Source organism: Mugil cephalus, chromosome 3 (genome assembly GCF_022458985.1).
Source record: "Mugil cephalus isolate CIBA_MC_2020 chromosome 3, CIBA_Mcephalus_1.1, whole genome shotgun sequence".
NCBI classification, from domain to species: Eukaryota; Metazoa; Chordata; class Actinopteri; order Mugiliformes; family Mugilidae; genus Mugil; species Mugil cephalus.
In genome coordinates, this window is record NC_061772.1 from 23,537,194 (window position 1) to 23,551,333 (window position 14,140).

The 14,140-nt window shown below is 41.0% G+C and overlaps 1 protein-coding gene and 1 non-coding gene across 3 annotated transcripts; one reads left to right on the forward strand and one right to left on the reverse strand.

The window, feature by feature from the left end:
* The first annotated feature begins 5,783 nt into the window (after nt 1-5,783).
* trnad-guc lies at nt 5,784-5,855 on the forward strand. The gene has a single exon. It is a non-coding gene; the product is annotated as a tRNA-Asp (tRNA).
* A 2,166-nt stretch (nt 5,856-8,021) lies between these two features.
* Nucleotides 8,022-14,066, reverse strand: LOC125005832 (BTB/POZ domain-containing protein 1-like). 2 transcript variants are annotated; one of them, XM_047581463.1, is made up of 8 exons: nt 13,494-14,066; nt 11,567-11,723; nt 10,925-11,030; nt 10,633-10,830; nt 10,265-10,394; nt 10,072-10,159; nt 8,865-9,011; nt 8,022-8,769 (listed from the first exon to the last, which is right to left on the reverse strand). In XM_047581463.1, exons 1-8 carry the CDS (start codon nt 13,925-13,927, stop codon nt 8,611-8,613), a joined length of 1,419 nt encoding a protein of 472 aa, XP_047437419.1. In that variant the 5' UTR covers nt 13,928-14,066; the 3' UTR covers nt 8,022-8,610. The 2 variants fall into 2 exon arrangements, with proteins under 2 accessions (XP_047437419.1, XP_047437417.1); XM_047581461.1 differs by having other exon boundaries at nt 10,265-10,457.
* Nucleotides 14,067-14,140: the final 74 nt, after the last annotated feature.

Genomic DNA, 14,140 nt, shown 5'->3' on the forward strand with positions numbered 1-14,140 from the left:
ATTTTCAGCGCACCCTTTAATCACATCCATCGCCCGCTACAGTTTAATTGATAAGCGGGAATTGCATCACGAGGGGTGAAGAGTACAAGGGGAGGAAAACAAGGGATAGAGGCGCAGACCGAGAGTGCAGCCTCAGTCTGGTCGGCCGTGCTGTCAGGCCTCATGTGGCCTGTTTGTGACGATGCAATGTGACAGCAATGGAAGCAGTGTGCTGGCGGCCATGTCCTTAATGATGAACTCATCCACTACAATCGTCCCTCTCACTCCCCTCTCCCCTCCTCAGTGAATACACACACACACACACACGCGTGCGCACTATGCACGGCGGCCTCCCCAACAACACACAGACATCGCATCCCCCAGCCCCTGCAGCACTCAGCGTCCTACATCTGGTGTTGGAGAGCGCAGGGGCTAAGGTTGGCCCAGGCCAGCCAGCCCCCAGCAGACAGTGCGTTAGTGTATCGTGTGACGCGTGTGTGTGTGTGTGTGTGTGTGTGTGTGTGTGTGTATCTTCTTCTGCTCTTTTTGTTTGAGTAAATGCCCTCAGCTTTGTCAGGTACGCGCGGGGTCTGTGTGCAATTGCGCCTTGTCACGCGAACACACATGTGGAGATAATAATCAAGCACATGCGCTTAATTAAGAATTTAAAAATTGGCTTCTGCAGATCAGGTTTAATGACATCTCGCTCATCCAACCGCACGCTCTGTGTGTTAATCACGCAGCTGCTCAGGTCACTTATTTAAAGACAGTGGTCTCTGGGGGGAGCTTGTTAGTCTGATTATATCTGGTGGTACTGTACGTCTGCTGGGAGAGGAGTGCGCAGAGTGATGGAAAACATAAAATTATTCCCAAAAAAATGTACAAGTGAAGAGTTCTTTTCAGAAAAATGATGTGAAGATGGGAATGTTATGGGAAAATGAAAACAAATATATTGTCTTGTCTATTTTTCTGTTTTTGGTTATATTAGAGAGTTCTGCTGTGCCTGATTTAATCTTGAACAGTTTTTTTGAATACATTTAGAAGCGATCATGATCAAAAAATTTGTTGTGTTTGTACAAGCTGACCATTTTATGCACAGTTTTAAATGAACAGCAGGTAAGAGGTTTAGCTTATAAATATTGCTAATAAGCTAAAAAGCACAACATACTTACTCATATAAAATGTAGGGGACTGAACTTTTGACTTAAGTGCAGTGAGACTTCCATTAGCACAGTTGAGTGCTGTCAGAAATAGTTAACACTCCATGTGTTATCTGCTCGATGTCTAGAGCCAAGAACGTCCTGAGTGCCGAGCTCCATTCACCTGACCCATCTTCAACATCATCGCACACGTGGCTCAGTCCGTCATTTGAATACAACGAACAGCACTGAGAATCTGTGCAGCAAAGAAAATAGTCAGTTTCACAAGGAATCTTTCTTTTGATCTAGGGAGAGACATGCTTGAATTCAGTGCTTGTGTGAAATGTTTTCTTTCTTTCTTTCTTTATTGTTTCAACAGCCTGCCCTCTGCTTACTGAGAGCAAAGCTGCAATTAGACTCCAGGATGACGAGCATCAACCCCCTGCAGAGCACCTCATCGATGCACTGCTGAAAATTTACATCTCTGAATATTAATGAAAGTTGCACTCAAAGGTCATGGGCATAGATTATCTTTGAATAGAACAAATGCTCCTTTGTTTGAAACCAGGTTTCCAAATCGGGCAACTCAGGAAATCTTTGTTCTAGTGGCTGTTTTTTGTTTTTTTTGATTGGGTCTTTACCACATGCTGCAACAATTCATCAATAAGAGTCAAATTAAACCAAAGAGGACATTTGTACTGTACAACTCAGGGTAGAAATAGCCACGATACAATTATCTGTGAATTCCACTCAGATGCTTTGGTTTCATGGTCTTGGTTTTGTACATGCACCATCATCACTCTATTCAAAATATCTGTTGCAACACAATGAAGTAAAGTAAGTTAATTTATGAAAAATAACCTTATAATGGCACATTAGAAAAGTAGAAAAAATATTCATACAAAACTACAACTTTGAGTAGTCGGACTTATAATATAATATAATATAATATAATATAATATAATATAATATAATATAATATAATATAATATAATATAATATAATATAATATAATATGAGACATTCTGACTCATTATCTCATCATTTTGAGGCAGTATCCCTACTAACTGGACAACATTTACTTACAAATAACAACAAAAACATGGCAAAATAGATCATCTTCATTTCAAATTAAGCATTAATTATTACAAAGGACGAGATGTTACAAATCTCTTGTGCCAAGATCCGAGGCAAAACACATTCAGAAGCCCAGTCCAACTGAAAAAAACGACCAGCAGGCCAACTAGCAATCAACAAGAAGACTACGGCTAACCAGCCTAGCCAACAGCAGTAGGCAAGAGGTGATGGGATATGCAAGTACATGTCAACCAACACTTCTCCCCTCTGCCAAGATTGAGGGCACATTTGGAAGCCCTGTCCAACTAAAAAACACTGTAGCAGGCAGTATACCCTCTGCCAAATGGCATTATGTATTAAATTTTGAAGAACCAATTTTATTTTGTCTCCTAATAAAGTTTTTAATATTCAACATAATATAATATACAATTGGAACAGCATCAGTATCCTCTGGTATAGATGGTCAGAGCTTCATCTTCCTACTGCAAGATAATGATCTAAAACTTTAGTCCGAGCTCTACCAGAACTACCTCAGGATAAAAACAAGATGGAAAGCTCGAAAACATGGAGTGGACCATGGCCCAGTCTCTAGACTTTAAAACTATGGAGATGTTTGTGATGAACTGGACAGAAGAGTGAAAGAAAGCACCCTACAAGTGTCACACATTTCTGGGAACTTGTGCAACAAAACTGGGAATAACTCTCTGAAAAATATTTGATTTTCGCTTTAGAAAGAAAGAAGCGTGTTCATGTGTTAAATCAGCCGAAGATGGTTACTTTGATGAGACGAAAGTTTAGAATATATTTTGGGTTATGTATTGATTCCATTTATTTATTTATATTTAACTTCAGTTGCTTATTTGGTCTATGCTTTCATTTCAGAGAAAAATGAGACCGTGAACTGAATAAATTTTAACAAAAAAAGAAAAGAAAGAAATATTAGGAGTGTCCTAAAACTTTTCACCAGTAGTGTATTTCTATTGGGAAATCGGAAGTAAATTACATCTTTAGATGTCCTCTATTGGCACCAAAACCACAGAGTCCTGTAAAACTTTATACACTGAGAAAATCGCTGGCCTTCTTTTCTCTTTCCTCCTCTGAACTACAAAGTGAGAGAAGTTGCAAATAAGCAGCTTCGTCTGACATGAACAAAGATTAGCACCCAGTGATTCTAAGGCTGCGGGGGGTGTTGGCGATGCTAACCACACAGTCTATACGCATGTACTTGGTAATTAATTACCCAGCTGTCTTACATCACTGGAATACAGATTACATAACTCCCACCAGCTGGACGAGTAGGGACACCCGCACACTCTCTCTGTCTCTCTCATTCCTGCAGGTTTGTGTTGTTGTGAAGTGGCCTGGACACACACCCAGAGCTGGATCTCACACCAGAACATGCAGTATGAATGCTTTATTTATTTGTTTTTTAACGCCACCGAGGGTGCGTCACACAAACTTGCTGTACATAATATTTAAATAGATGTTAAATGCTAAAACAAATCCTGTTGGTAAACTGCAGGATTAGCTGAGCGGTGTGCCCTGAATGTTTTTCCAATTTATCATCAGACTACAGAGAAGTATACACGTCATGGAAGGAATGAAAACTGTTGCTGCATGACGGCTGATGAAATTGCCGCGAGCAATGTCGTGCCAGTTGACACCGCCTCAGTTCTGAAAACAAAAACTGACTTCATGTAACTAGAGTAACACCCAAATGTCTGACTGCCTGAAGTGTTTGCCGTTAAGTTGCACCTTGGGTACGTGTCTGAATTCAGATTAAGGAGGCCCAGAATCACCAGAAACAGGGGACTTAAATGGTATGTTACAAAACTAGACAGAAAGTCAAAGCACAGGGGAGAATGCCTTCAGGCTAACGGGCTAACAGAACTGGCAACCCATAACACAAGCCTCTGAAGGCCAATACAGGAAAAACAGGCTGGTGAAATTTTGGAGGGGGGTATAAACACATCAGGGGCTGATCAAGGAAACAGGTGAGTGTAGAGGAAGGGTAGGTCGCGTGACTATGCTAGAGGGAAAACGGAAGCATGCGGGAGTGGCAAGGTCTGAAATATCAGAAGAGTTAGGCAATGGAAACAAACCAACTTGACTAACAGCTGGTGACATGTGATTTAGTTGTTTCAATAAAAACTGGGCATTGATCGATGACGTGCACCATTTGTCTCATTACAATACCACTGGCATAACATCTACGGGCAAGGTGGTTACTACAAAAACACTAGTGATCATACTTGCATAAACATGGTCTAATTATAGACATTCATTCAGTTTCTGTAACCGCTTGTCTTCTGTAGGGTCACGGGGAGGGATGGAGCCTACAGCTGCTGTCCCTGGGTGAAATAACTCAGAGACAGACAATCACCAGTTAACCCAGTGTTTCTCAATTCTGGTCCTCAGGACCCACTGCCCTGCATGTTTTTTGATGTTTCCCTCCTCCAACACACCTGATTCAAATGAATGGCTCCTTATCAGGCCACTGCAGAGCTTGATGATGAGCTGATCATTTGAATCAGGTGTGGTGTCAAGGTGTGGCAGTGGGTCCCGAGGACTGGAATTGAGAAACACTGAGTTGCCTAACGAGCATGTCTTTGGATGGGGGGAGGAAGCCAGAGTACCCTGAGGGTGAACACAGATAGGCCCGGAGCTAACCACCACACCATTACAGACACTTAAATACATAATACTTCTAATTGTAAAGAATAGTTCCTCCGCAAAGTTAATACCATACTGGCTCCTATAAGACGCACATAAAAGCACCACTATAGAGGGTACGCACTGACGTCACTGCTCCCCTCGGGCCACGCCCCCCTGAGTGGCGAAAACATGGTGAAATGTATCAGTAAGCAAAACCGGGAAATATGTGGATTATCACGTCAAATTAATGGTAATTGTTCTCGACAACGATCCATACAAACTAGTATGGATTTGTTAAAGTGGATTAGCCCCAGTTTCAGTCAGTTAAAGTTAGTTTTACTTCATTTCAGTTGTGACAAATGTAGCTAAATAAAAGATGCTAACGCCTAACTGAGAAGTAAAGTTAGTCATACAATACTGTCTGAGGAGGATATGACGAGGAGTGATTGAAATTATTCCCGTTTATTGTTATTTATTGTTGGAACTCAAATAGTTACTGTCGACCGTAAATGAACCACAACAACAACGTTGACAAACCTATCTGACAGCCCTCCAGAACGTAAGTAACTTAGGGTATATGACTTTATCAAAAATACAGCATAAATCTGACACCAAATGTGAACCACAGCACCAGGTTTCTGTGCCTGGATTCCAGCTGTTTCTTAATAATTCAGCGATCCATTTACTTCTCTTTTCTTTGGCAGTCGGAGATCTCTGTAAAAAAAAAATATATCTCTATGTTGGTACAGCTAACAGCTCTTCACCTTTTTTTAAAAAGTTAATTTTACAATTTAGACGCTATTAAAGCCTACCATTCAATGCGGCTAATCTCAATGCACAACTGTCCATTTTCGCCACTCAGTAGCCGTAACCATGGAGACCTCGTTAGCGGTGACGTCACTTTCATCCGTTCAGTTGTAAGCGATGTACGTCTCCTCGTTAGTATAGTGGACAGTATCTCCGCCTGTCACGCGGAAGACCGGGGTTCGATTCCCCGACGGGGAGTAATGCATATTTTTTTCTACATACATGCTGAATGTCTGTATTTTTGTATGATTATTAATAAAGATTTCAAAAGGGGGGAAAAGTGGTTTTGCTCCAGAACGTTCAATAGATATTAAAGAAAATTTTCCCACTTGAATAATTAGTATGGTGGTCTCTGTATTTTTCTTTTTTAAATTGTCAAGACCAGTGGATGTCACTTAATAACAGTATTCCTGTACCATTTATGTAGAACAGCTTATCAATATGAAGGCTTTTTTCTTACTCCTTTGTGTTTTTCTCATCCACTGATCAGCCATGACGTTAAAACCGCTGACAGGAGAAGAGAATAACAGTGATCTTGATATTTTGTTGCATTTTGTTACAATCCAATATTCTGCTGAGAAACTTTTGGACATGCCAGAGGTCCGAAATGTTTTGTGGCACAAAGGAGCTCTACACAAGTTTAGGCGGTTGATTTGCTGTACATGATTCCAGTGTAGTTTTACAATGCACAACAAACAAGATGTACAAAGCCATAACACCAAGCTTTCTTTACACAATGTTAAACACGGAGAACAATTAAACCCCTGCTTCTGTTTTGCTTACGATCGTACAAATCAGCTTCACTCTGGAGGCTGCACAGTCATATGTCACATGTCGTCAAAAACAGCAGAGGCATAAATCCTCTCCCCTGCTGTCAGCGTTCGAGTAGATGGCTCAAACCGAGAATGACAGCCCATTCTGCTGCCATCTACCCGCCCACGCACAACAGGCAGAATCACAACCGCACTCAAATCCTTGTCATGGATTTGTAATCTAATAGCTGCAGAGAAACCATCCACATGTTTGAATTATTCCCCTTAAGCTCCGTATTTGCCTATTTATCAGTGGGCACTTTGTTCCATCAATGTCCTGGAAGCTTTTGTTGAGCCTGTCTTTTAATAGTTGCTGTAGATAAAAACATTTTTTACAGAACACAGGTGAGTGCAGATGACCTGCAGACTGTTTGGCCTCCTGGTTTTCTGAACAGTTTGTGTGGTGGGTGGAAAAAAAATAAATAAAATAAAAAATAAATACCTTGCCTGCCTCAAACGGATTTTCTTATTTCTTTAAAGTGGGCTGTCAGCGGGAGAGGCTCTCAGGTCCCTGTGACTCACCTGACAGCCTTCGTGGATCACTCTCCTCGTCACAGCCCACTCACCACCGTCTAAAGTGGTCTCGTTTCCACCGCCCGTCTCGTATGAATGTGCAGATTATGCAATTTGATGGCTCTTCCGTCGTTGAAACTATGGACACGGTTATCAGTTGACAGCAGATTTCTTTTCGCCGGCAGAATAAGAACAGAGTGAGGAGACATAATCTTGGAGGCTTGTGATTTAAAGGACGGCACAACTGAGGCTAAAATGACTATGCATTTATTTAAAGGAGCATCTTTCATCGCTGGACAAGAAAAATCTTGATCTTCAACTGCAATCTTCTAATAAAATCCTTCATTTTGATTAGATACATCAGCACTATTGCTTGATATATAATAATATGCCAGCCGAGGGACATTTTCCTGCAGAACCAGTGTTTTTGGTGCTTGAAGTGGTTTTGCATTCTGTCCACCATTGTGCACAATTAAAACCATGAATAAGAATATGAAAGTTGCACCAATCAGGCATAATATTATGACCAATATCCTAATATTGGGTAGGTCTAATGGGTTGAGAAGGGGGGGCCTCCGTGGATCAGATGTTGCATCCCATGGATACTCAGTTTGGGATGTTCCTAAACTGTTTTGTGTGTGTGTGTCATAAGATTCATGGGGGATGCTGGGGATGGCTGCTGCCATCAAGGAGTGTCATTGATGTGGGGTCGGTGGGTCTGGTCTTGTCAAGGTGGATGCTACATGTCTAATAATCTACACGAATGTCAGGTCCAAAGGCTTCCCAGTAAAACACTGTATTATCACAAAATGATCAATGTTGTTTACTTCTACTGTCAGTGGTTTTAATGTTGTGGCTGATCAGTGAATTGTTCCATTTTTATCCTGTTGAGTAACGTCTTCCTAGTAGTTTGTATGTATCTGGCATCACCTAGTGACAGAAAGAGGAATGATTTAAGCTGCAGTCTAAATTTATTAATTTATTTAACAATTTACTTTACTGCCAAAAAAAAAAACTATTCAAAAAAATAAAAATGGACTCCTTTCCTTCATTTATTTCACGATAAAAAACATTTATTCATTTTTACATTTTAATGGGAGTGCTAAGCAAATGTGACGTCATAAATACAGCATGTACCACTGGAAAATGTTACACAACACACATGGAGTCTTAATACGATGCTAAATCAAAGTACATGATAACACAATGCACAATGAAAAAATACACAAACACCGTACTTTTGATAAATGCTTCGTAAAAACCCGAAACAGGATGAGTTGGCATCGTCGATCGACAGGCAGGATAAATCCCTGCGCTGGCAGGCAGCTTAGAGTAACACAGACAGGATGTCAGTATTTAGATCATTTACAACTGAAGGTACAGTTTAGGCCTGAAAAGCTTTTTTTTTTGTCTGACAGAGCTGTGATCTTCCTACAACTCCACTTTTCTATTGTATAGGCTTAAAGTCACTTACAGCATACACACACACGCACGCACACATGCACACTCTAACACACACTCATTATTCCAAAGGATTGTGAGGCACTACGTACATCTCTAGCAGTCCAGTCTTCCCAGCACTCTGAGGTCTCCCTGCTTCAGTGTACCTATATGACACTGTGTTAAGTTTAGGTGTAGTAGATGATCTCCGGTATCTGCCCGTCCTCCACTGATGTACCGTTGTTATTTCCAGGCGAGCTGAAAAACAAAAACGTCGTCTTGGCCCCAGTTGCTGATTCCTGGGTGACTTTCTTCAAGCCTTTAGTGCCGTAGTGTGAGTCTGGGCCCTGAGTGGTGACATCAAAAACACGTTCTTACATTTAACATTGAAACACACAGCTTGGAACATTTATTTCATTTTATTTCATTTGTTTTAACTGACCTTTAAGGTGGCACATGCAGTGTAGCTGACATTGGGTAGGATTTCTACAGGCTCTTTGAACATCACTCTGAACGTGGTTGCTGTGCCGTCACAGCTGAAGCCCGTGTCGTTCTGCCCCAGTGTAATGCGTTTGTCGCTCTCTATGATCTGCAGAACAGAATGTTGTGTTGAATGTGCATGGTTGCTAAAAGTCGATACGAATGTGTGATGATTCAAATCAGACGAGATGAAAAATGAATCGCGATACCCTTTTTAGACGGCTGAGGGTGAACATAAAAAAAAAGGGATTTTCTTTGATTGGTTAACATCGTATGGGGACATTAGGTTTTTGGTTTGTGGTAGCTTTTTATTCTACTTCATTTAAACAGCCAATCACGTAACAAAAGTGGACAGTCATGTTCAGACATGAAAATGTATTGTTTTACATTTTTTTTATTACATATTGGTGATTGGTGACTTTATTGTAACATTGAGTAAAATAATTCTCGTGTTCACATATGAGGACATTATTATTATTTTTTCCAAAAAAGACTTCTGATTTAAAGAAGATTAGCTTAGTTTTTATAGTTCTTAGGACCTACTAATCCCAAATAAATATAAATAGAGTCTGGTGTCTGAAAGAAATAAAAGACCAGCGACTTAACACCGACTTTCACACAGAGACATACGCCAATCAGCCACAACATTAAAACCACTTGCCTAATACTGTATAGGTCATCTTGTGCCTCCCTGAGCACTGTTTTGTCCTGCTGGATCCTGATTAGCAACAACATTAAGATTTTATACAACAGTGTCTTTTGTCAAAGTGGGAAACTTTTACCTTAAGAGGGATTACACAACACTCAGGATAAGGGAAGGGCTTCAACAGAAAGTACGTCAGAGCTTGAAATGTGGCAAAACCTGTTTCAGTGCTGACTTCAAATACAAAGTTGCCTTTATCTTACCATTATTTTTGTTTATTTATGTATGTTTTACTAGTATTTCTAGTTTTAGACTTTTTTCGACACAAATGCTGCCTATTTTAAAACAGAAAAAACTGAAAAAAAACTTAAAAACGTTTAAAATCCTGCTCATTCGGGTAGATTTTGTCACTTCATCGTTACTACGGTTGTAATAAATGTGCCCAGAATAGATTTTTGTTTGGGTTGAAGAAATATGTCTATATTGCAACAAAATGTCATCTATGATGATTAATGCCAGATGTTACCTGTATGTTGACCTGATAGTCAGTGGGTCCATGTATTGAACCATACAAGCCAAAACCCACAATGCATATTCTCTTGTTTACATTGAATCTAAGGAGAGAAAAAAAAAGATAGACAAAGGAAAACAATTAGAACAATTCACTGCATTTCAGTTTGTTTAGATTAGGAAGTGACCACCAGTACACGTCATCTCACCTGATTCTGTCGCTGGTACCACTGTACCCCCATCGACTCTCAACCTGCTGGAATCTATTAATGCTGCACTCCTCCCCCCTGAGGCAGCAGCGAGGCCTGTCAATGTAGTCGACCCGCGGTTTGGGGTTTACTGTAAAGTGTAAAAACAGATTTACCACCTCCCGATCGAACAATATTCCAGACTGGGCAGGCCCTGTTGCACAAGAAAGAATATCAAACTGGTTTCTGTGGTTTGAGTTGTATGGACACATCAGGAACATGGTGAATATGCTCAGTAATGGCTGAAATGGTAAGAACAGTGTTGGAGAAAAAAAAAAAAAGCTGTACAGTTGCAGCAGCATTAAAATTTTTAAATGTGATGTACTTACCAGCGGCAAACTCCTCAACAGTCATGAGTGGGAAGCGGATTAGCGGGAGCGCCTTCCCCAGAACCTTCTGTTTGTTCTCTGGGGTCGGGGGAAGCTGTTGTCTGTAACACTCGGCCTCGGCCCAGCGTACCACCGCCCCAAAGAGGCGGTTCTCCCTGATGCTGAGTGTGTCTCTTTCTAGCACGGCGCATAACGTGTCTACACGCACGCACAAAACAAACAAAACGCACATCATATCACATTCAAAGCAGCTGCAGGAAAAAAAATGGCGGCGTTAAGAAAACCCACATACCGAGGTCAATATCTGTAAAGCCCTCTGCGTTTATTGCATCTGCAGTGCTTTTGTCTATGGTGTCCAAGCAGAGACTCGCAAGCTGAGGCTCATCGAATAACCTTGCCTGCAATAAAAGAAGCCATTTAAGTATCTTATGGTGGATACCGATTATTTATCTAACGTGCACCACAGGAGGATTACTGAAATAAAAAAAAAAAAGCAAAAAAAGAAGGTTCTTTCATAATTAATAATAAAAATAACATGTACTGCAGCATAAGTTAAACTATATTCAAGTATATTTTTAACCCATCATATATTTAAATTAAATAAAGTGTTAATCAACATGATATAAAGTAAACACATGCACGCAGCCAATAATAAAAGGCTTATTGGGAAATGTATTTTATTTTCTCTGGATTGATTTACGTGCTCTTTGTGTTGCTCTGACGGACAAGAAAAAAACATTTGGGGTTTCATTTTGTGCCTGAAGGTAAAGCAGTCAGCAGCACAACAAAACGCTGAACTCAAACAAATGGCATCATAAACCAAAAATAGAACAGCTAATGTTATAAAAATCCAACCATTGACGGCTGGAAGACGGTTTGATACGGAGGCAAATGAAGAAAAATGGATTCATCCTCCAGCGAGATGGGCATTAACCTGAGTGAGAAGCATGAAAGCGTTGTCGGCTCTGAGGTGTTTGGTGAGGAACTCGACACAGTGACTTTCCAGAGCCGGGACAGCGTACTTCTTGGCTGTGTACAGAGTCGTCATCACAGTCTCCGGACCGATATGGACCTCGTCAGAATACAGGAACCTGCAGAGAGGAAACGAGGCATTAGTGTTGTTATTTACAGTGTGTAATGTGAAGTTTATCCAGGGTCAGTTGTGATTCATTCTCTCATGTACAGCATTTTTGTTCCTTTTATTTAGTTTGTGGTTTATACTTTTTATTAAAGCATCAAAAATGCCATTTATGAACATTAAAAGACAAAAAGTAAAACACTGTGGTTAGGTTCTCACACTCACTTGCCAGTTTAGTGGATACACTAGTGAAAACAAACAATCTTATCTTCATGATGATGACGGTATTCATAATTTGTTTAACCTCCTGAGACCTGAGCTTTAGTTTGGTATGCACTTTTAATTTCTCCAAGGTATATGGGATAAGTAGGACCTAAGAACTATAAAAACAAAGCACCATCATTGAACAGGAAGTAATTTTTAGAAAAAGTGACGTCCTTATATGTGAACATGAGGATTATTTCACCCTATATTAGAATAAAGTCACCAAATTGTAGCAAAATATAGAACTGAACATGCAAAAACAGAATTGCAAATAATGAAATCCCAATGTCCTCAAACGAGTATTTGCTAATTAGTGAAGTTATAGGTCATTAAACATACGTTTGCATGTCATGTTAAACTAGAAAAGTTAATAAACATGAATAAACAGGTTTCAACTTTAAAATTTGATGAGGTTTTGTACATTTTTGCTCTTTTGTTACGTGATTGGCTGCAGAAGTTTAAATGAAACAGAAAAGCTGCAACAAACCTAAAACTTAATGTCCCCATATGAGGACGCAGGGTCTCAGGAGGTTAAAATATAAGACAGCTGTTGATTATTTTCCTTTAAGAGGATGTGTTCTGTAGTATTTGAATTAGAATTGAATTGTATTGTGTTGTTCCTATTATTTTGACAACACCATTTTAACCAGGCTTAACAACAGAAAGATGTTCGTGTTTAATTCAATCCACCTCAAACTACACCCTCATAAATGACCATACAGAAGGGAATGTATTTGTTTACACTAGTGTTTCTGGTTATTTCAATTCTGATCCAAACTCACTCAAATGGGGCCGGACCAGTAAGATAACAACAAAACAACCTATAAGCAACGACAGCTCCAGAATTTTTCCTTTTTGTGCCGTGGGTGATTTAATAAGCAGAGAGAAATTGACTTGGCAGGCTCTGCTGTTTCACCCCAGTGAGGTTAGTGTAAAAGAGTGGATTAACAAATTAGTAATAGCAGTTATTTTTATTGTCCAGGATGTAGCCCGCCTCTTGCCGGACAGCTGGGATAGGCTCCAGCAAACCTAGCGACCCTAGTAAGGATAAGCGGTATTGAAAAATTGCAGGCTTCTATGCAATTTTCGCACTTTGCAAATTGATGCTACAGGCCAGATTAGACCCACCGTGGGCAGTACATACCTGTAGTTTAGATGTAAACCCTTACATCGACACCCTTTTCCAGGTTTTTCAAAAAACACAAAAAAACTGAACCAAATATTGAATACATGTAAAATGTATTTATGAGGGAATCTGTTTTGGAACTAGCCTCATGGAAGCTGTAGGATAACTTGAGGCCTTACCTCTGTAAATAAATTAGAAACCAACACCTGAGCTGGTTATTTATAGAGGTAAGGCGTCGAGTTCTAATATTTATTATTCAAAATCATTTTGTTGACTTAGGTGACGACATTTAGCCAGTGTCCTGATGCTGGGAGTTTTTGGAGGTTCAGGGAAGCCCCTTGTTAAATAGCTGTGTTTGGATTTAGTCAGAATAAGGGCTGTAAGCTGTCCTACCTGAGCAGGGCGAGGAAGGCAGCCGGCTCCACGTCAGGCAGCTCAATTTCAGCCGAAGTCGTGGCCATGCCTCCGTTGAACATTGCGTCAAAGACGGCACTTCCAGCGGCCAGGACGAACTTGTGGGCCGGTATCCTCTGGGCCTGTCTGCCTTTCCCCACCACGAACCTGACGTCGCTCAGCAGCTCGTTGTTGAAGAGGAAGGCGAAACGCTCCTTCAGGGAGCTCTTCGTCGCCTGCCAGTTGTACATGGGCTCCCGGTGGAGACCGAGGACAGGCGGGGAGGCTGACGGGGCAGAACCGGCCGCTGGCGCGTTGGAGAGAGCAGCTGCGGCTCCACACTGAGCCGAGTTGGATGCTGCTTCCTGACCGTCATGGTTTGACGCCAAGCCCCCGCCGCCGCCGCCGCCACCGCCGCTGTTCCCGGTCGCCATAGCAGCAGACACTTCGGCCTTGTTTACTCTTCCTCTACGACCCGTCAATGACACACGGACATGCACCTCTGTTGTTGTTTACTTACGTCGTCTCCATCGCTGCAGACGCCATCACAGTGAGCTTCGCCTGCGTCTCCCCGGAAATGACGTAGAGGCATTTCCGTCAAGATACATTTTTTTCCTCTTTAAACTTTATTGTTCAAATCAACACAC